Below are 21,198 nucleotides of genomic sequence, written 5' to 3'. Positions count from 1 at the left end.
ACATTGATGGACCGCGAGAAGCTGGCGAGGGAGCAGGGCGTTGAAGCCGAAGTGCTTCTGCCCAAGGAGGCGGCGCGGCAGTGTCCCGCCCTCGTGCGTCCTGATAATGGAGGAGGCATCAAGTTCCCGAACGACGGGACGGCGAATGCACGCCGGATCTCGCTCTGGGGCCGGGAACAGGCGCAGTCTGAGGGCGCCAAGATTGTCGAGGCCGAGGTCTCCTCGATCGATGGCTCGGGCGACGATTGGACAGTCAAGACCAGCAATGGGACGTTCAAAGCGAAGCGCGTTGTGCTCGCTACGGGTATCTGGGCGTCCCAACTCGCCCCCGAGACGCAAGTCACGGCCCTTCCCGTCGCGCATCCCTACGCGTATACGAAAGTGCGTGCTGAGCGGGAACAGACTGGCCCCTTTGTCCGCTTCCCCGGCCCTCACGTCTATGCGCGCGACCACGGGGACCGCGACGGCGTTGGCTCGTACGCGCATGACCCTATTCACGTGCTGCACACCTCGAAGCTCGCCTCGGCGTATGGCGCATGGGACCCGAACTTCAACCGCGTGCTCAACCGCGCGCTCTCCATCCTACCAAAGGACACGGCCGACGCCTTCGATCCCATCAAGCCTCTTCCAGAGTCATATCACGGCGACGTGCCCAAGGGAGCATACGCTTTCAACGGCTTGTTCACTGTAACGCCGGACGGATTGCCGCTGTTTGGGCAGAGCAAGACGGGGCTCTGGCTCGCTGTCGGCGCGTGGGTCACGAACGCGGGGGGCGCGTGCGACGTGCTCGCGAAGGAGATTAGGGCAAGCTTGGGGCAGAAGGTGGAACAGGAGTCGGAGCTGGCGAAGGAGATGGACCCGCGGCGGTTCGAGGGCCGGGATCCGGAGGAGGTATCGAAGCAAGCGCTTGCGACCTACAACGACATCTACAACAAGGCGAAGGCCTGAACGGCATTTTGTACAATAGTATCCGGATGACATCTCTTTACTGCTCCATTTCTTCCGTCAGGTACAGATACGTGCAAGAGCGCTCGCCTCGGCAATCAAAGCTTGGCCCTGGGTCTCGATTATCAGCACTCAAGCCGTGCCTTTTGCTTGATCCTACTCGGGCGACGGGCCGGTGACCTGCCTCTCCTCTTCCTCCTTCATCCTCTGCATGGCGCGCACGTACGCGGGCCGCTGCTCCGTGCGCTTGACCCATGCCTCCGTCTTGGGGCCAAGGATGTACGGCCCGCGACCGCCCTTGGCAATGGCGCTGAGGGGGAAGATCATCATGAACTGGGTGTCAGCTTATCGAGCGCTCTTGCGCAGCTTCTCTCCCTACATCCTTCCCTCAGAAGTTTGGAGAGAGGAAGTCAGCCGGAGTATTACTCACGTCGCCCTCGCCGAGCTTGTCATTCCCGCTGAAGCCCGGGTTCGTGCCCAAGAACTCCTCGACATAGTCAAGCATAGGCTGAAGGTTCTTCTTCTCGAGTCCCTGGACAAACTTGTTGAAGGCCCAGATACCTCCCTGGAAGAACAGAAGCAGGTACAGAATCTTGTACGCCCCAAAGCCCTCGGCGATCTTGTTGCTCGTGAATGCGGACTGGAGGTGGAGCATGAGCGAGCCCTCGGAGAAGTGGTTCCAGAAGATACTGTCCGCAGACGCAGTGGACTCTGTCGATGCCGAGGGGTGGTGCGAGAGCAGCTGGTTCACTATGAAGCCGGACTCGGTGATCGTGCGTCCATCGGGGAGCGTGATGGCGGGAGCCTGCTGTTAGTTCCATGTGGACGATGAATGGACGTGGAGCAAGCACCCACCTTGCCCATTGGGACCGCCTCGGCGAGCGACTTCGGCCCCTTGCCCTCCTTTGTGCGTGCATACACTTTGACGTCGTAGGGAAGACCGAGTTCCTGAACGTTAGCTGACACGCGAACCGCACAGCTCGCTGACGCTCCTCTACATCGAAGCATCAACGTGCGCCACTCACCTCCAGGAGCCAGAAGATGCGCTCAGAGCGCGATTGCGTGAGGTGGTGGATGAGGATCTTGCCGCTCATTTTTGGTTGCTCGTCGATGGATGGAGGATGGAGCGATGCAGTGATCGGCCGGGTAACAGGTTAGACAGAAGACCGGATGCAGGATGCAAGAAGTCAGGAAGCTGACACTACTGCGCCCGACTTTATATACTGACGTCATGCTTGTTGACATTTTGTCGCTGATGCCCGTGCCCGGCGGGCGGCAATGTTAGCTCGCATCGTTAGCTCCAGGTCCGCGTTTCGTGTGTACAACATGGGGATTCATGGGCACAGGAAGAGTGAGCGTGGGGCTTGAAAGTGGTACAAAGTACGATCGAGGCGTACGAACGTTGAACGGCGGGTATACGTTCCTGTATAGGAGTCATGTCTATGGCGGAACGACGGCACATGGGACGACGACCGAGGCGGGTTGCAGCTACTCAGTCATGGGGGTCGGGGGAGGCGCTTTGGTCCCTGCTGGCATTTGGGACATCTCGGAGCCGGGGAAGCCACCGTCAAGATGGCGGGTAGACGGTTTCCTCATGAGACCTTCGCCGCCAAAGCTGTCGAGGCGGACAACCTGACGGCGGCGGGCGCGGCGCTCGAGCGTGCCTGTGGAGGGTGAATCTCCTCCAGACAGCTTGGAGCCGGGTTCAGGGGACGCGGCGGCCGACTTGTGCAGCTGGTCCTCGCTACCGCGCTGAGAGAGAGTGCGGGGCGTGGAAGCGGTGCTGTTCGTGTTCCAGCCCGAGAGGTTGAACTGGCGCTCCTCGGCAGGGGTGAGAAGTAGGGCGTCAGAGCCGATCGATCCGCGTCTACCCTGGGCCTGGCACTCGCGGTCGCGATCGAGCATCGGCGTGTCCGTGCCACTCATGGGCATAAAGTCAAAGTACCCGCTACTGCTGCTGCCGCTGTGTGTCTTGGTCGCGAGGGGCGAAGGTGGGCGGCTACGGCACGGGCTGCGGACAGGGCTGAGGTGCGGTGGCGTCGAGAATCGCCTTCTAAACGAGCTCGAGCGCAGTAAAGGACTCAGTGTCGCCGGGTGGGGCGCGACCTCGGTCGTCGTATCCCGCAGGTGCGAGTACAGCTCCGCTGGAGGAAGCAAGGGTGGCAAGGACTTGGACTTGGGCGTGGTTGGTTCCGTCGTGGACAGCTGGGACAAGGGGTCGGGGTCGGTGGCTGATGCCGACTGCGAGCGCTTGTGGTCATGAAGGATAGTGCTCCTAGGTGTACTGAAGCAAGTGTTCTGATGGTTGGGCTCATTGACACCACAATGGCCGTTGGGGATGGCCCCTGCCTTGTCGGTGTCCATTGTGTGAGGATAACAGTCAGGCTACCAGGGTGGCCAGAAAAGAACAAGTTGTCCGGGGAGGTGGCTAGGGGATGCAGTGATGCTGGGCTGTCGAGCTCGACGGCAAGCTCAAGACATCCTCCCACACTGATTCAGTCAGTTGTCTCCCCGCGCACTCGAGCTCACCTTACGCGGTTCAAGATCTAGGTTTCGGGGAATGCAGGAGCGGAATGGGGTAGAAAAGTGGGAGGGTTGTACGCTACGGGGGAAAGAAGAGGGAGGGGAATGGTGGTGTCGGGGTGAGGGGGTCGGGATGTCGAGGATAGGCAATGATCAGTGCGGGTGTGAGTCGGAGTTGACAGTGGGAGAGAAAGAGAATGCAAGATTGAAACAGTGGTTTCGACGAGCGACACGCAGCGCGCAGCGGACGGTCATGGTAGGCGTCGAGGCGGGGGTTAGGCGTCAGCAGCGTGTGTGTGCGGCGCGCGGCGCATGCAGACGGCAGGCGGGAGGTGGTCGTGTGCTGGTGCCAGTGAGTGACTGGACTGGCTGTGCCGCGGTCGTTTCGCCTGATCGCCTGCACGCCTTCGTTGCCAGATGTGCCTCCGCCGTGTACCGACCAGCGTGTTCAGAAAGCGGCCAGACCGTGCAGACCGCCTGGTGTGCAGTGGCCAGTGTGCAGACGCTCGCTAGCGCCCTTCCAGACAGCCCAGGTTGGCCGCTAGTGTTCATGATCTCGATCTCCTCCAGCCTGGCATTTGTCACACCACAACGCCCTTGGCCACCCAAACCGTCACACTTTCTTGTCGGATCCTGTCTTCTCCTGCGGTATCACGGTATCACCTGACGCCTACCACTCTAGCCACTTCATGCATCGTTACATGGCCCCAATTCTCTATCTTCCCTGCACCCCTTCTGTACTCCTGGTGTTCTAGCATCCCTGGCAGGACGAGTGCGGAGGGATGATTTCCGGCTGCCGGGAGAGTCGACGTAGTCGGGTGGCAAAGACGGCAAAGACTACGAACGACAGGGGCTGCAGCGGCGATCTTTTGTTGTTGTGTCGAGATCGAAAATAACGCATTCTTGCCGCCGCCTTCCTATTCCCGGGCCCCTGCCGCAGGAACCCGAAGATCGGTACAGCCCAGATGGGCACACGCTTGTGTGCTTTGCTCATTGTGCTGCACGCTGGGTCGGAACTCAACATTGCGAAACAATGGTGCCATCACCATGGCGTGCACAGCGGCGTCGGTTCCTTGGCCACTTAGCTCACCGGGAAGCCCAGACCGGCCGGGCCGCGAGAAGGAACGTGGGACGGCGAACGCTTGGGGAACGCCATCGACGCCCCAGCGCCTGCCGAGCGCCAAGGCTGCAACGGCTGGATAGTGGCGGCCGTACCTCTCCCGCAGTGACAGTTGTGTGGGGACAGTCGCATGCTGAGGTGCTCCGAGACCTGTAAGCCTTGTATTTCATCTGTCTTGCTGCATGCGGTATCGGCGTCGCCGTCCTGACACTGCGGGTGCGGCTTGCTACACGTCCCTCTCGCCATCCCATACTCGCTTGACAGTTGGGAAGCGCAGACTCTTCTCCGTCTCCTCGAAGTACTGCACTGTGACCTGTTTGCCGACGATCTCGGCCTTATCAACGAAGCGCAACCGCTGCGCTGTGCTCAGTCCACTGCCAACGCTGACGGGGTGGCCACGGTGATCGACGGTGAGCGATGTGCACGCCTTCTGTACACGGCCCGCGAGTGCGATCCTTCCAACGGCCCGAGAGATGACCGTGAACTCCGCCTCAGCCCACGCCTTCAGCTTGCGGATGTCGCCGGTGCGCTTCCCACGATAGCCGACATCCGAGCGCAGGATTAGGCCCTCCCAGCCGCGGTCTGCTGCCTCAGCCACCAGTGTTGCGAGGTGTGCATCGTCTCGCACGCGCTCTTGCTTGATGGCGCTGAACCGCGGAGACGAGAGGGCAGACTCAAGGGCACGTACGTCGGAAAGCCGGTCGCTGAGTGGCCTGGAGCCTGTGGCAGAGGAGAACTCGTGCCAAGTCAGTGCGTCGAAGACGAGGTAGGTCGGCTGCTCCATAGTCGCCTGTCGTCGGATCTGAGATACGGAGGCAGTGAAGTCTTCCTTCCCGCCCACCATAGCGCAAACTTCACCATCGAGCACGATCCTGTACTTTGGGCTGTCCGATACCGGCAGCGGCTCGTGCTCCAGACCCTCCAGCGCGTCTACCTTGTAGGCCGCCTTCCTTGGAAGATCTTGAGGCTTGAGATTCCGGAGAACTTCCTCCAGACGGGCGAGGGATGTGAACTCGTTTCCTTGTCGCGAAAGGAAGCGCACCGAGACAACGTCATCTCCCACAAGGTCGATGATGGCAACAACACGCACACCATCGTACTTTCTTGATGCCAGTTTGCCTTCCACCTCGTATGGCAGCTTCAGCGGTAACCCGAGCGCAACGCTAATGTCCCAGCTGCGATTGGGATTCGTCCATGGGTAGCTTGCACTGGAGGCAGCGGCCGGAGCGTCTTCCGTAGCGTTGGGATGGGTAGAGAAAGGCGGGGAGTAATGCGCTGGTGAGATGGAGGGCCATGGTACACTTTCCAGTGTCCGTGAGCGAAAGCCAGCGACGAGGTTCCGATCGAGTAGTTGCCTGAACGTTTCAAGTTCCTTGCCATGCACTCCGTGCTGCATGAGGAAGCCAGCTACCAGGCGGTCAGCCGCAGAGCCGGTTGCCCGACGAGTCGAAAGGGCTTCAAACAGCGCCATGAGGGAATTGGGGACTGGCAGGTCGGTGCTGCTCCCTACTCCATCTGAACCGCCATTGCCAACGGGCCGATCGATGCGAGTCGAAGTGTAATGGAGTCGTGTCTTCGGATGATAAACGCTTCACATGTCAGCTATGAAAAATCCTCAAAGCTTACAACTCTAACAGGGAGCGAAGGTCTCCATACTCCGCAATCGTCCGCCTCTTGGCATCCTGGTTTGACACGCCCTGCAGTGCTGTTTGTAGTTCTGCAACGCGAGCGAGCTCTTCCTTTGGCGTGGGTACTGCACTCGATGCGTACGCTCGCCGCAGCACCGAGTTCATGTAACGATGTCGTAACATCTTACGGAGCTCCTGGGCGGGAGGGGAGTCTCGATGAAGACGAAGGGCTAGATGGATGGAGGGTAAACAAAGCTGAAACGCTCAGGCTCGAAGGTGAGTGGACTTCCCCGCAGGATCTGAAGTGGAGGTGGAGGCGACGGCGGCAAGTCGCCGAATGCGGGGCTCCGGTGTTGACCTTCCCGACACCCCTTGGCTATGATCAGTGGCACGCTGGAGGTGGTTAGTTGTGAGAGCGAGGTGCTTGCGACATTGTTTTCTGAAACCCTATGCATTCTTCTGATCATGATTCGTGAAAGAAACCAGCGACTACTACTCTTACAACTCCTCTACTCCTGGGTATACCCTTGTTGCACCTTGACCGCTCTCGACGCTGGCGCATGCGCTTAGGCAGCGGTAGCGGAGGCGCGGTCGGCCTTGGCGGCCTCGGTGGTCTTCTTGTAGAGGCCCTTGGCGGTCCAGTCCGGCTCGGTCTGGGCACCGACAGCCTTCTTGGGAGCCTGCATAAAGCCGTCGAAGTAGGCGTCGAGGTCCTTGGTGGACTCGAGGTCGGTGACGAGGGCGACGTAGCCGTCGGGGCGGACGACAACAACACAGCCCTTGACGGGGTCGATGCCGTACTTCTCGTAGGCGCGGGGGTGGCCGATGTGCCAGTCCTCGCAGTCGGCGTAGATCTTCTTGTAGTCCCACTTGGGGTAGAGGGCGGGAGCGGGGAAGTCCTGCATCTCGATCTCCTCGCGCGAGTTGGAGTGGATGGTGATGACGTCGAAGATGAAGTCGCGCTTGCGGCCGGCAGGGGTGTAGCGCGAGACAACAGAGTCGGCAGAGTCAAGGTACTCGGCGAACTTGTTAAGGCGGGCCATCTGCTCGGGCTGGTTGGCCTTACCGGCGAAGACGAAGATGCGGAAGGCACCGTTGGAGACGAGGAGGTCCTGGACCTCGGTGACGAGACCCTCGGCGTGGCGGATGACGCGCTCAGACTGGAGGCGGGTTCCGACACCGATGTTCTTAGCGAGCTCAGGCTTGGACTTGACCTTGTTGAGCTTGGGGTCACCGGTCTTGGCGACAGCGACCGACTCGTTGTAGTCGATGGCAGTGCCGGAGGCGAACTTGCCCGACTTGATGAAGGCAGACTTGAACTCCTCCATGTTGACACCCATCTCGTCGGCGACGTCCTTGGCGGGGCGGCCAGAGAAGAGGCGCGAGAACTTGTGGTCGAAGTCAATGAGGGCCTGAGCGAACGGCTGGCGCTCGGTCTGGTAGGTAGAGAGGAGGTTGCGGTTAGCGCGGCCGGTGAGGACCATGCCGAGCTTCCAGCAGAGGTTCCAGGTGTCCATCATCGAGGCGTTCATGCCCTGACCGGCCTTGGGGGAGTGGGTGTGGCAGGCGTCACCGGCAATGAAGACGCGGTCGTCCTTGCCGAAGATGTGGGCGACACGCTGACCAATGTGGTAGGCAGTGAACCACTCGAGGTTGGTGATGTCGAGGGTGTAGGGGGCCATGATCTTGCGGGCGGCCTCAAGCACAACGTCGGGAGTGTACTTGGAGCGGTCGACACGCTGGCCGGGGATGGCCCGCTCCTGGAGCTGGACGTAGAAACGGACGAGGTCCTTCTCACGGGGAATGATCATGACAGAGCCAGACTCGGCGGAGTGGATAGCGCAACGCGAGCGGATGTCGGGGAAGTTGGTGTGGGGAATGGCGTCGAGGACACCCCAGATGTAGTCGGTCTGCTCGCCGACCATCTCGATACCGAGCTTGCGGCGGACCCAGGAGTGGCCACCGTCACAGCCGATAACGTACTTGCACTTGACCTTCTCGATCATGCCGGGCTCAGCACCCTCAGGGAGCTTGTACTGAGCGTCCTCGTCCTCAGCGTCCATCATGGAGACGGAGCGGTAGAGACCGTTCTCGACCTTGTGGCCGAACTGAAGGGGGGTCGACTCCTCCTCGCCGAGGTAGCGAAGGGTGACGGTGATGGGGTAGGCATCGGGGTCCTCGACAGCGGACTCGTCAATCTCCATGTCCTCGGTGATGATGGGGCGCTCAATCTTGATGCGGCCATTGGAGGTCTCGAGGGTGGAGTCGATGAGGTGGCGCTCGATGCGGCCCTGGTGGAGAACGCACTGGTGGAAGCGCGAGATGCCGGGCATGGTGTCGGGAATGCGGTCGGTGCGACGGATGATTCCATTCTCGTCGGGGTTGTAGAGGGCGATGGTGTAGAGCTCGTTGGACTCGGCGAGGATCTTCTGCGCAATGCCGAGGTTCTGCATGCACTCAAGAGTGCGGGACTGGAGACCGTCGGCCTGTCCAGTGAAGATCTTGGTCGAGCGCTTGTCGATGATACGGATCTTCAGGTCGGGCTGCTGCCTCTGGTAGTTGGCCAGAACACGGGCGGCCATCATACCGGCGGGGCCGGCACCGCTGAGACAAGTCAGTCACCAAGTTACGAGCTAAAGGAAGCGACCAGCCAGAGACCGACCACCGCAGCCAGAGGAGGCTCCATGCCTAACTCGAAAGTAGACGAGATAGCGATGAGGAAAGTGGCAGTGATGGAGTGTGGGCTCCGACAGTCATCCCAAGTCTCAACTTACACGATGAGGACGTCGCACTCGGACTCCTTGTACTTGGTGGGGTCTTGGGTCATTGTGTTAGAGTTGTGATGAGGTCGCTTCTGTGGAATCATGATCTGCTCGAAGAAGTCGGGATATATATACTTTCAGACAGGGAGGATCGGAGGTGGTGGAACAGTAGCGCAGTCGCAACGAGACACAAGGAACACCCAAGGAGGTGGTAGCGGGCGCCGCAGATCGGGGCTCTTTGGCACAGGGGCAGGACAAGAGTCACAGGGGTTTGCGGGGGGCAAGCGGGGCCGTGGGGTCGGGGTTGTCGAAGACGGAGGAGGTAAGAGAGCAGGCGTAGGAGGCAAGGGGGTGGAAGTGCTTGGTGAGTGTCGGCGTGCGGCGGAGTGCGGTTGCGGGTGCGGGGCAGGGGGAGGTGCGGCTGATGCGATCGGTCTCGCGAAAGGATGGAGGTCGATTGAATGAGCGGTCAAGTGTTCCATGGTCGGCATCTGCGTTTGCTTGGGTTCCACCCCGGAGAGAGTGCCGGCCGGAGGCCATGTTCACTCGGAAATGTACATGACAGGCGTCACCACGCGGGTTACGCGGGGTGCTGAGCGCCGCCGAGAGGGAATGACTGGAGGTCCTTGGGCGGGGGTGGAGACGGCTTGCGGGGGTGACACACCGTACTCCTCACCCAGGAGAGCAGTCACGGTGCCCCACGCGTGTCGGGGCTTCCGACGTGGGGGTGGTGTGTCGGAGCCTCCGACCCGATGCTCCTAGCTGGTTGAATGAGAATCACGTGAGCCACAATGTCTTCTTATCGTTATCGCGTGGTGCCTGCGTGGCGATCGGAAGTGGTGAGTGCTCCCTGCTCCGAGAACCCACTTCGGCATCTAACCCACCTCGGCATCTCCCCTTTGCGTCCTTGCCCTGGACCTTGGCCGCTCGCTTGCCTCGTCCCTGGTCATCATCTAAGCATCATCTCGGAATTTGTGTCTTGCCTCCTGTACCTTGCTCTCGCTCGCCGCACAGGGTCCACAGTGCCGGGCCCAACATGTGGGCAGCCTAAAGTTTCGGGCTGCGATCATCGCGCCGTCACCACTGCCTCCAGGCCTCCGATCTCGTGCCCCAGGTGGCCGCCAGTGGCCCGACAGCTCTGTTCCTACCCCGCTTGCGTCGCTTACGATGTGATCGAAGAGGCGCCGGCATGCGGCCCGGACCAAGACCAGTGAACTGACCCTGTGCATCCGTCTTTCCGGCTGGAGAGGAAGGGCAACGGGCCTGAAGCCTTTTTCCGAGGTACCCCGCAAAAAACTTGCCGCACAGTCGGCTGCCCCACTTTCAGGAACAGGTACGCTTGAGCGCCGTATGCCGCAGCGTCGCAAGTTGCCGAGCCCCATCTGGCACTTCCATGCCTCACAAGCCGCAGTGCGCCTCCATTGTGGAAGTTGCTTGCGCGGCACTTTGGGTTCGGCCTATGAGAAGCGCAGCATTGCGCACCTCGTAAGGAAGAGTTAGTCAACAGCATGCCCAGACATGCCCGGGGAGACGTGTATCTTCCGAGGATACGCCGAGGCGGGATCTGTCCTCCGAGGATGGCATGGAAGTCCAACCCAGCGAGTCCAGCGTTGTTGGGCGCTCGGCACGCTCTTCCTCGCTAAAGCCCAGCTAACGGCCGGTCGTGCCTGCCGACACTGTTGGAGCTGGAATTGGCATCCACCATATCCGACCCAAAAGCTCCAGCAGTCGGCATTCAGTTCCAGCTTTCCAGATCTGCAAAGTGTGTGTGTGTGACTGCGCGGTTGACTTTGTCATTTTCGAATCGTCAACATCCAGCTGTCCGATGCCGGCGTGTCTGTGGAAATCGCGCATCGCTGCCATTGCCTATCTTAGCCTCTTCCCGATGCTCTAAGACAACTTGCGTTATGAACTGGGTGTGCTCCGCCCGATGCGATCGCCCCATAGTTTACGTGTCTTTCCGGACATAACATAATGATCGCTAACGTTTCAACGACGAGGATATCGGAGCATTCTCGCAGTTACCAGACATGGTAGTCGGGGATGCATCCGGCGACTGCAACTGGGTATTCAGATCACATGTGTTTGTGGGCTAGCCGGCAGTGCCTTATTCTATCCTTGTCTTTCCTGCTGAATACTGGAGGCCTTGGGCGATGCTTGACTTTTCCGAAATGATCGCTCTCGGATTGGTCCCCCACGCCCACTACCTGTGTGGATATCCGGGGCCGCAGGCTACGGCGACTGACGATTTGGGTCCTTTGGGTGCATGGCTGATCGGGCCTGTCTGGAGAGCTTGGCTATGGGGGTGGTACGCTGGCGACTCCCCGATCATCTGTGACCCGACGTCACGCGCCACACCCACCCACCCCCGCCGTCCACACAACGGGCGATCCGATGCCGATACGCGCGTCCTTCTGGTTCCTCCCACGCGCCTCTCTTCCCCTCCGCGCAGCCCCGCGGTCCCCAGCACCAGCCACCGATCGCGCCCCCAGTCACCAACCTCTGCAAACACGGAGCCCAGTGAGCCCCGAGTGCCTGTGATGCCTTGTCTTTGCCTGTGACTGATCCGGTGATGCGGGGGCTGGTGCCGCAGTGTTCGCCCATGGGGCTCTGGTCACCGGCACCACAGGATACGGCATGGGCACGGGCACCAGCGGCCGGCACGGACGCTCACGAGATGCGAACAACATTAGCATCGCACGTAGACTTCCCCGACTATGCTTGGACAAATCTTGGCAGAAGACTGTGGGACAGCCGATGCCAGGCCTGCCTGCGCTGCCAGCTTGTCTGCGTGCATACAAGTTTCGTTGCATTCGGGGTAAAACTAGTTAGAGTTACATTGGGGCCCAGACACCCCTTCTCTGCCCCTCGTCAAGACAAACACATCGTACCCAAAAATAGAGATGAAATCGGAGCCGCGGACCGTAGCCGTCCTAATAGGTGATCGTACAGGCTCATGAACGAATCACGCCTGCGCTGTCAGCCACTGCCTTGCGTCTCCAGGGGAAAGATGACAACCAACCTCGCTCTCCCTCAGCACATCCACAGATATTCCAGTGACTGCAAAGAGACGGGTCGCACCGTAGGATTCCTATCTGTGCCACCTACCTGGATGACCATTGACGGTTCGATGCGCGACTTGTACTCGATCGATAGCGGGGTCAGCACCGCGCTGACCACCAGTGGCAGCCCGAACGTGTCAAACATGACAGACGCGCTGAGCAGGTGCGTCTTGGTCGGATCCGCATTCTTCGTCAGCGCCACGGGCACCGTTACGTCGAACGTGGACCGATCCGCAAGGTTGATCAGCACCTTGGACGCGTAGTCCTCCCAGTAGTCCTGGAACGAAGCAGAATCCAAGATCTGGAGATCGTCAGCGAATCCTTCCATGCCTGTGCGAGGAGGCTTATCTACTCCTGCCGGGGGACTCACGTGGTAGATGCAGAGCTTTCCGGACCGAAGGTTGTCCAGCGGAACGTCGAGCAGTCGCGCCATGCGGGTGTTGCCGCCGTTGATGTCACCTGTCCGTCGCCAAACGAGCGCAGGTACAGGCAAAGCGTCGCTAAGGCTCTGCCACTGCCGAACGAAGGACACGAACTGGATCTCTGCTTGGATGTTCTGATCGTCCGAGTACTGCGAGAGGCAGCTGTGCAGGATCGGCTTGAACCGGTCCGTCGCAGCCGATACGCGGGCCTTAAAGGTCGGATCGCCAAGCTCGTTCGTGTATGTCCGTAGCCTCGAGTAACCAAACGTGTAATCTGTTGTTGTTAACAGATCTGCCAATAGTAGGTGCCACTGCCACTCACTATAAGGTGTGATGTGTTCGTCTACGCTGTTGCTCTGGGCACCGGTGACTGTGCTGGGCGATTGCGACGTGGCGGCGATGCGCGCTGCGTCCTGCGATCCTCCCTGGCCCGGTGAATTCGATTGCGCCGCGGGACCGGGCGTAGGCGCAGGCAGCGACATGGGCGCAGGCGCAGCTGGCGTGCTAGCATAGTTGTTAAGCCACGACACGTCCTGATGATTCCCCGACTGCGGTGTCCCAGTGTGCAATGGATCTAACATGCCTTCGACGAGGGCGCTCCACGAGAAGTTCTCCGGTACGCCGCCGTTGGAGGACGTGTTGTTCTGACCGAGCGATTGCTCGTACCACAGCCTATTGCCGACGGTGTTCTGTTGCTGCTGTTGCTGCTGCTGCTGTTGTTGTTGTTGCTGCTGCTGCTGCTGCTGCTGCTGCTGCGGCATCTGGGCGCCGCCCTGGCCCTCGTTGATGGACGGCAGGGTCTGTGGCCGGAACGAGTCGACGGGCGAAGTCATCATGTGAACTGCGTTCATCATGTCTGGGCCGTTCGTAGCGGCAGATGGTGACACGACGTTTCGCTGTGAGCTTGGTCCAGCCATGCTGCCCTCATCCGAGCCAGGCGGGTGTCCATTTCGCTCCGGCCGATCACCACTATCCACAGACGTCCCCGTCTGTGATTGGGATGCACGTCGCTTCTGAGGGACCGTTCGCGAGCTGGCGCCCGCCTGTTGCTGAGCTGCCTGCTGTGCCGCCTGCTGCTGGAGCTGCTCGGCCTCATCTGCCAGGCATAACTGGGCAATGTCTCGCTTAATGCTGGGTTGTCAGAAAGGCATTTCCTGAAACTACTCACCATCTCTGGCATGGCCGCGTGTCTTCGCATGTCGTATGGCTTTTTCGGCAGTACTTGCATGCCTGTTAGACGTTAGCTCGCCAGACCGGAAGGAATGGAACAGGAGGCGTCGACACTAACTCGTTGACATTTGACTTTTTCTGTAGAGGTCAGCCACCAATACACATAAGCTACGCACTAAGAGGTTGCTGCCCGTTGTCCTCCTGGAGGTACTTGTACATGACCGCGGCTATCTTGGGCGGAGCAGCGGATGTCGCTCGAGGTGGGCCGCGGGGGTCGATGGCCAGTGACGGCGAGGAGTGGAGCAACAAACCGATGCAAGGAATGTGAGAGTGGAGGAAGAAGCGGCGAGTATGTCGAGGGGCGAGAAGGAGGTCGGGCGTGTAAGTGGCAAGACGAAGTGTGTGTGTGTGAGGTGTGCAGTGGTGAAAGAGGGATGTCAAGTGAGTCCGGATGAAGGAAGGAGTAGTCACCAGGATGCAGGAGACCAAACCGGCGGCTGTGAATTGATTCCTTGGGCAGGTCAGTGGTGGTGGTGCGGAGGGTGGACGGTGCGTCTGCGTCTGTGTCTGCGTCTACGTTTGTACCCTTTCACATCGACCAGCCAGCCAGCGGGGATGCCATCGGAGCACAGGCTGTCCAGCCCATGCGCCATGGATCCGGGGACCGGGCAACGGCCAACGTGCAGAGGCTGGTTTGTCGCGCCGCCCGTGCCCTTTGCACAGTGTGCTGCCCGCCAGGTGCTTTGGTGTTGACTCGCGCTGTCCCCCGTCTGCGTTCATCTGTCTGTCCCCCTTCCCCCTCCCCCGTCCCTCCACTTTGGGACCCACCCTGTGCCGGGTGTGGGTGTGCGGGTGTGCCCCAGCCCAGCGATTATGACGGTTTCGCTTAGCCGAATACAGGGAGCGACCCCCCGCATTTTTACTCCCGCCCCTGAGTTCACCAGCGCCAGGGCACCAGAGCCGCTCCTTCTTCTCTAACCGTCGCCATGTCCCTCGGAGGTGCTGCATGCTGCAAGCTGCACGCTGCTGACCGTCAGACAAAGTTTGCCGGCCTCGTCGGAAGGAAGCTATCTCGGAACCCAGCTGTCCGGGCTCCGTTGTCCTCATGCTACCCAGCTGCCCATATGATCACCTGCTCGTTCATTTCCCGAGCACGATCTCTAAACGTCGAAATAGAACCCTCGGTCAGCTGCCAGGCCCCAGGCCCAATATACCGCCCAGTTCGCGGCCTGTTCCCAGTTGAGCACTTATCGCAACGCCGCATGCCGCCTCAAAGCGCAGCGCAGAGTGCCCTTCCCCTCCCCCACTTTCGCTATTGGTCAGTCTGTGTGCACTCTTTGGGCAACGGACCTGCGCGACCTGCGATCCTGCGAGGCATGCGAGGCTTGCGACTGAACAATGCAAATAACGCCAGCCAGAATACAGATCGGCGCCTTGGCGCTCGGACATGAGCGACAGACTCGTCCTTGCTCAACCGCGGACCTGCTTTTCTTCTGGCGACCTTGACGAGCTCACTTGTCAATCGACGCTCCCCGTTACATTCACCTGTGCGGTCATCGTTATTTAAGGTTGTGCGTAACCTGGGGCGTAACCGATATGAAGCATAGCGGACGGAGCTTGATGGCTTGGCAGGATGTAGGATGCTAAGCTGCGCATCGCTCTCGATCACTGATTAGATACTAGGACTTTACGAATGCGGGCAGTGAGGCAAAACTTTGGTGGCCATCCTACTTTGCACACTCTCATCACCCACACATGCCTGGCACGCAGAGCAAAGTTGCGATGATATGCCCGAGCTTTCGGGCCCGCTCTTCATCCTGCCCGATACCTTCTGTGCATGCCCGAAGACCAGCCCCGACGGGTGCAACTCAAACGACATTAGGCAGTGGAGGTGCAGCCTCTCCACTGCTTGTGCCTGACCCCAACTCCCACCAGGTACTCTACACTTTGCCTTCAGCTGACAGCCATGCTGGCCAGACGGCAGTGGACGGCCATAATCGGGCCTGTGGTTCGTGGAGCGCATGGAGCAGTGCCGATTTTGCGGCATACGACTTTTGGTCCCCGACCCAGACCCCGGTCCCCGGTGTTATCACCTTTTTATGGCCGCTGGTCCCGCAGATCCACAGATCAGCCGGGAGGTGATCAGCCTGCAGAACTTTTGCGAGGAGGGCCAGCCGCGCGCTTGCTCTACTGATTGGGTCTGAATCTGCAGAGTGCAAGAGTAGAAGCAGCGAGATGCAAAGTGGGCATACAGCAGAGGATCGAACAGCGGCATTCGGTGTTCTGTCCCCATCATAGTGCCAGTTCTTGACGACCGAAGCGAGCAATAGCGAGCAGGCTGGATCGGTCCCATCCGCAGTAAGGCTGAGGTGCGTGCTCGTGCCATATTCCCACATGCGTCCCACTTCGACTTTCGATCGTTCGCATCGAGCCAGCCTGGCATTGGCTGTACAAGAAGACAAAGGGCCAGACGGGACAGTCTACTCGGCCAGAACGCAGGCACCGGCTCTCGTCTGTACGATCCAATCGTCGCAGACGCTATGTCACCGATGGGATTGAGCCCCGCAGTGGCGCTCTCAGCTTCAACCCCTTCCCATTTATAGTCCGTCGGCAGCCTGCTGAGATCTCACAACAGCAGAACTCGCATTCCTTACTTTAACAACTCGAGCAGGTCGAAGCAGTAGCAAGATAATGCTCAGCGTTGCGATGATTGTAACGCCCGCAACACCATCCGACCTGACGGTGAGGAAGATGGCTACGAGTTAACTGAGCACAAAGGTCGTAAGAGACGCCTGCTTCGGCCCCTACAGCTTGGAATGAGGGCCCTCACCTCCTGTAACAACTGACCATCCCGTGAAACGCTCACAACGGGGGCACTGTTGGGTGGTTGTCGACACTCTGATATCGTCCGCGCCCAGGACGGCGACTGTGAAACGACACCGCATCAGAGAACAATAGGTGCTGACTCTCTCTCATACACCCAGTGACCCAGTTTAGATTGTTTGCTCCTGATTTGTCGTAAAGTCGGCTCCTTTCTGACAGCTGACAAGATGTCGAGGTCTGGTGTCTAGTGCCTGTCAACGTTGCCAACGACGTCCACTCTGCTTCCTGCGCCCCACAGCGCGACGCCCCTTACGGTCCGGCGATTCCGGGCCGCCTTTCGAACAAAGGAGTTTCGGGGTGGCGTTGTCAGGAACACGCCCGGCTTGCCATGCTGACTGCGTCGCTGATCAGAGTCCAGCCCGAACACTAATGGCGGATCATACCAATATTCTGGTCGGCGAGGGGGCAGAGGGCGCCACAAGATTGGGTCACCCGCACGCCGATCCAAGAAGGGCATGATGTGCGAGAGACACGCAACGCTTCAGCGATCCATTTCAGAGACGATTCAAAGGTAGTGTCTGAGCTTGCCAGGCATAGGCCATGCTGCATGCTGCACCTCGTCGTCCATAGCTCAGGACTGAGGTTCAGTGACGACGAGGACGACCAACCGTCGCTGCTTCTCGTCGCCCTCCGAGCTTCCGTCCCGTTCCAGGTCCGTCACCCGGTCGTCTTCCTCCCCTTCCCCGACTCAGTAGCTCAAGACTGACTGGCTCTAGACCTTCGAACCACTTACTAGCCCTTCACCGCTGTCCCCACCACGTCGGAGCAAAGAAGGGCCTCGCCTGCCTCAACTTAATCCTTCATCCCGCCCTCCAGGACAATAGCTTCGTACAATAAGAACACACCCCACGGCCACGTCGACATCGGATAGCAAACACTAACAGAAGACAAGCGGAAGCGATCTAGTTTCAACATCTTCGTCCTCGCCGTTCGCCAGAGCCGGATAACCGCTGTGCGATGTGGGCCATCTTCGCGCTTCTCGGCAGCGCCCTCGCCGTTCCCTTGTCGGTGCCTCTGTCACCTCTCTCGCCCATCATCGCCTATGACCCCATCACATACAATGGCAACGAAGCCGATGGGTGGTCGTGGACGATCCCCAAGGTTGAGTGGAAGCCTCCCATGCTCGGAGACGGAGCGGCGCTGAATGTCTCCCGCTCTAATGCCAAGTTCGCCGCCAACTTCACCGGCACAGGCATGTTCCTCAACGGCAGCGCGACGACGAACACGACGATTATCCGCATGTGGGACAACAAGGAACTCACTGCCAAGTTTGAGCCATACACTTTCGCCGGCGCTTACAAGGTCAACCTCGATGCTGACGGGCACGCCTTTGGCAAGAGCATGGAACACTCCTGGGGTCTGCGACTCGTCAACGGCAGCCTTGCCGTCGATCAGATCGTCGTCCAGACCCAGATCGACGCGGCATACACCGCTGGCCGTGAAGCGCCCGAGATCAACCAGCAGCCCGTGCTGAACAACACCAAGCAGAACCCCATGTTCAACTGGGAGGGAGAGTGGGATTGGGTTCAGCAGTTTGATCCAGGCAGTGAGTGATGGACTCCCTACTTTGCACAACCCTCACGCAGCTCAGTTGGAGCCTTCACAAAGCTGACCGCAGGGTTCGACGACAAGCAGCCCCACGCTCGCGGCAAGCCCGGTGCCCAGGTCTGGTGGCATATTCCCGAGGGCGTGGCATACATGGCGATTGGCGGCTTCGTTGGATACCAGGGCGGGACGTACGAGGTCGAGCTCGCGCCCTCGCCAGGCAACACGACCAAGTGGTCGTACAATGCCTCGCGCCCGTTCGAGCTCATCACCCAGATGTTCATCACGCCCCTCGACCCGAAGACACGCTACACGTGCTGGCTGCGTAACACTGACAAGAACGCCACTCTGCAGTTCCGCTCGGCACGATACAAGTTTACCAACCAGGACGCGGCGGACAAGTTTGAGGCGCTCAGCGCCCAGCTGCCTCACGAGGATAAGAAGAAGAAGAATGTCGGCGCCATCGTTGGTGGAACGGTAAGGTCATAGTCTAGCAGCGCTGACCGCAGATCGGTGGAGTAGTGGGCGTGGCGTTGATCGCACTCGGTATCTTCCTCCTGTTGCGCCGCCGCAAGGTCGAGGAGCCTACCTGGGAGGAGTAAGCTAAGCAACGCGTATGATAGCTGACAGCAGCACGCACCTCGACCTGACCGAGGAGCCGCAAGTGATGGTACCATACAGCCAGACCGTCTCTCCCCGCGATTCGTGAGCTCAACGTCACTGCTTTAGCTGACCTCCAGGCGTGCGCAGTCCGACCCCGGGTGGCGCGAGAGCCTCTCCTCTGCCCTGTCGTTTGATCCCAAGGGCCGCCGTCCTCCCCCTCCTCGCGTGCAGCAGGAGTCGGACGCGGGCACCATCGTCGTTCCTCCCAGCTACGACCCCGCCTGGGCACAGACGGGTGGCAACCCTCCTCCCGGCGGTCCAACATGAGCCCCTCCAACATGAGCGCCGGCACCCCCGCCAGTCCCTCGAGTACCGGCGAGAAGCTCCTTACCTCGTCCCCCGACACGTCCGGAGTCTCGAGCTCGGGTGCCGAGAACGTCTCGCAGCGTCTGAACGAGAAGGCGCAGTACGTCGCCGAGATCTCTGCTGCCGAGCAGGGAGGTCAGCCCCCCGACAACAACGGGTTCAAGGACGAGAAGAGGGGTTAGGGTTGGCCCCTGCCGAACATGACTCATCAGGTACGAGAGGTCTCGCCTCTTGCTCGCTCGGTGCGGGCTCCAACGGGAGACCGCCAACCCCCTGTGTAGAGTGTGAAGTAGTTTGAACGTCTGGATCTAGTTCCCCCGCTGAAAGCAAGCGGGGTTGTGAGAAGCGTCCGAGTCTACGGAGACGAGAGAGGCGACGAGGAGCGAATCATGAACGAATCTGTACCGGTAACGAATGCCAGTGTTCAGACTGAATGCGAGCTTGGGCTGAACCCCTGCAATGCATGATGCAAAGATACGCGCTGATGCCAAGGCTGTTGACCTCGGAGAGGGAGCGTCGAGGTCACTGGGACCTGTACCTGGCCCAGAACCTTACCCCCGACCCAGGAGACACTTCGCACCGCCTCGTCCGCGGCGATCATCTGCCGCCCGCTTCCCCTCTTCCTTCCCTCCTCTTCCCCTCCTGTGTAACTCGCGGTCATGGAGGCCGGTACCTGGACCCGACACCATATCGGGTTATTCATACCTGCGCCAGTCTGCACAGCTATGACCTCCTCATGACGAATCAGAGGAGTGCGCAGCTTGCTCTCAGGCGAGTGTTGCCAGAGGATCGCAAGGGGCGGAGTTCGGGAATGGCAGAGCTGGAATTGACCGATTCCAGCCAAATGCTTGCCGAGGCATGGGATCACGAGAGTCGGTCGGAGGATAACCTTAATCCAGGCGTGGCTTTGGCGGTCCGAGCACCGCGACACCCCACTCGAGCCCTCTTCGCGCACGACCTGCATGTGACCAGCAAGGTATAGAGGGCGGGGCGTGCATCATTAACGCAGACACTCCTTTTCGAGGCCAACGATGGTGCAGGGCAGAGGTTTGGGAAGATCCGGAGTCAAGGGCGGGGATGTGGCTGGAGGGGAGGATAAGGGGCGGAGGTCTTGGGCACTGGGCACGAGGGGAGCGTATCACAGTCGATCATTCCCGCGATCCTGCGGACATGCACACGACACAGCTTTGGGCACGATCGTCGCTTCTTGGATCGATTGGATCATTCCTCCATTCCATTCCGCACTCGAGCACTCTCTAGACGCACGCACTCCCTCGCACGATCATTGAGGATACGCGGATGCAACATAGTCAGCATGGTCAGATCCCTTCGAGTCCGGTCCTCCCTTCGCACTGATTCCCCAGCGGCCAGGTCGAGCGAGACCGAGCTCGACCTCCAAGTAAGACAGTGAGACAAGAGCGGTCAACGCGGCCAGGTCCAGTCCTGCTCGATCCCGATTAGTCAGAGCATGCAGGGCAAGGTACGCCAGGTCCAAGACCTCTTCCACTGTCAACCCCCGACCGCCCCAGTCTCAGTCGCCTCTCTGCCTATCTATCTAGCTATCTAACTTCACTCACTCGCTCCGGGCTCCAAACTCCGCACTTCGGGTGTTCAGGTTAGGCCGAGACTCGAGAATCAGCGCAAGTGCTTGAGCTCGCTCGACACTTCTCGATTCTCAACATCCAAGGCTATGCTGGAGCTGCTTCTGCACGGACGACTCCCGCCACCGAGCCCGTTTCGACGTTGCCTCTTCAAACTTATCACTTGCACACAGTGTACGACGACGACCTGAGTACGCCCAGACGACGTCAACGCACAGCACACGCAGCAAAGCACACTGTCTGCGCACATCGTCCTTCCCCCCTCTCCCCTCCGTTCACGTTCCGAGCTACGCACGACGTCACACTCGCACCCGTGCACAATCTCTTGCATTCGCCGTACAGCTGTGCGACGATCGGCCTCTGCGCTTCTCACTTGACATCTACAGCTCTGACCGGGTACGCACCGACATCAGCCTGCGCTACGCACCACCACAACGCATCAACGCACTTGCGCTCCAACACTCGTCCCATTGCATTGCCTAGCACTCAGGTTACTGAGGTCCTTTGAACTTGCCTCCCGCCTTCCCTCGTCACCGCCGTCCTTCCTCTGTCCCCCCATTTCTCTGTG

At 59.8% G+C, this 21,198-nt stretch overlaps 8 protein-coding genes across 8 annotated transcripts; 3 read left to right on the top strand and 5 right to left on the bottom strand.

Annotated features, from left to right (window-relative positions):
* Positions 1-1,101: 1,101 nt before the first annotated feature.
* On the bottom strand, positions 1,102-2,039 carry A1Q1_06767 (glutathione transferase; the record flags this gene model as incomplete). The annotated part of the gene is made up of 4 exons (XM_014327816.1): positions 1,102-1,278; positions 1,376-1,753; positions 1,801-1,893; positions 1,971-2,039. 4 exons carry the CDS (start codon positions 2,037-2,039, stop codon positions 1,102-1,104), a joined length of 717 nt encoding a protein of 238 aa, XP_014183291.1.
* Positions 2,040-2,433: 394 nt separating this feature from the next.
* A1Q1_06766 (uncharacterized protein) lies at positions 2,434-3,309 on the bottom strand (the record flags this gene model as incomplete). Its single annotated transcript, XM_014327815.1, has 1 exon — positions 2,434-3,309. The coding sequence occupies one exon, from the start codon at positions 3,307-3,309 to the stop codon at positions 2,434-2,436; it is 876 nt and encodes a 291-aa protein (XP_014183290.1).
* Positions 3,310-4,814: 1,505 nt separating this feature from the next.
* On the bottom strand, positions 4,815-6,059 carry A1Q1_06765 (uncharacterized protein; the record flags this gene model as incomplete). The annotated part of the gene is made up of 1 exon (XM_014327814.1): positions 4,815-6,059. The coding sequence occupies one exon, from the start codon at positions 6,057-6,059 to the stop codon at positions 4,815-4,817; it is 1,245 nt and encodes a 414-aa protein (XP_014183289.1).
* Positions 6,060-6,782: 723 nt separating this feature from the next.
* A1Q1_06764 (FAD monooxygenase-like protein) lies at positions 6,783-9,043 on the bottom strand (the record flags this gene model as incomplete). The annotated part of the gene is made up of 2 exons (XM_014327813.1): positions 6,783-8,820; positions 8,991-9,043. 2 exons carry the CDS (start codon positions 9,041-9,043, stop codon positions 6,783-6,785), a joined length of 2,091 nt encoding a protein of 696 aa, XP_014183288.1.
* A 2,968-nt stretch (positions 9,044-12,011) lies between these two features.
* Positions 12,012-13,660, bottom strand: A1Q1_06763 (transcriptional regulator; the record flags this gene model as incomplete). The annotated part of the gene is made up of 5 exons (XM_014327812.1): positions 12,012-12,038; positions 12,087-12,341; positions 12,411-12,736; positions 12,785-13,586; positions 13,631-13,660. The coding sequence occupies 5 exons, from the start codon at positions 13,658-13,660 to the stop codon at positions 12,012-12,014; spliced, it is 1,440 nt and encodes a 479-aa protein (XP_014183287.1).
* A 3,812-nt stretch (positions 13,661-17,472) lies between these two features.
* Positions 17,473-18,549, top strand: A1Q1_06762 (uncharacterized protein; the record flags this gene model as incomplete). The annotated part of the gene is made up of 2 exons (XM_014327811.1): positions 17,473-18,061; positions 18,107-18,549. 2 exons carry the CDS (start codon positions 17,473-17,475, stop codon positions 18,547-18,549), a joined length of 1,032 nt encoding a protein of 343 aa, XP_014183286.1.
* A 437-nt stretch (positions 18,550-18,986) lies between these two features.
* A1Q1_06761 (uncharacterized protein) lies at positions 18,987-19,211 on the top strand (the record flags this gene model as incomplete). The annotated part of the gene is made up of 1 exon (XM_014327810.1): positions 18,987-19,211. The coding sequence occupies one exon, from the start codon at positions 18,987-18,989 to the stop codon at positions 19,209-19,211; it is 225 nt and encodes a 74-aa protein (XP_014183285.1).
* A 284-nt stretch (positions 19,212-19,495) lies between these two features.
* Positions 19,496-20,011, top strand: A1Q1_06760 (uncharacterized protein; the record flags this gene model as incomplete). The annotated part of the gene is made up of 1 exon (XM_014327809.1): positions 19,496-20,011. The coding sequence occupies one exon, from the start codon at positions 19,496-19,498 to the stop codon at positions 20,009-20,011; it is 516 nt and encodes a 171-aa protein (XP_014183284.1).
* Between the last annotated feature and the right edge of the window lie 1,187 nt (positions 20,012-21,198).

This window comes from Trichosporon asahii (genome assembly GCF_000293215.1).
Source record: "Trichosporon asahii var. asahii CBS 2479 unplaced genomic scaffold scaffold00008, whole genome shotgun sequence".
In the NCBI taxonomy this organism is placed as follows: domain Eukaryota; kingdom Fungi; phylum Basidiomycota; class Tremellomycetes; order Trichosporonales; family Trichosporonaceae; genus Trichosporon; species Trichosporon asahii.
This window is presented reverse-complemented; position numbering and strand designations above follow the sequence as displayed.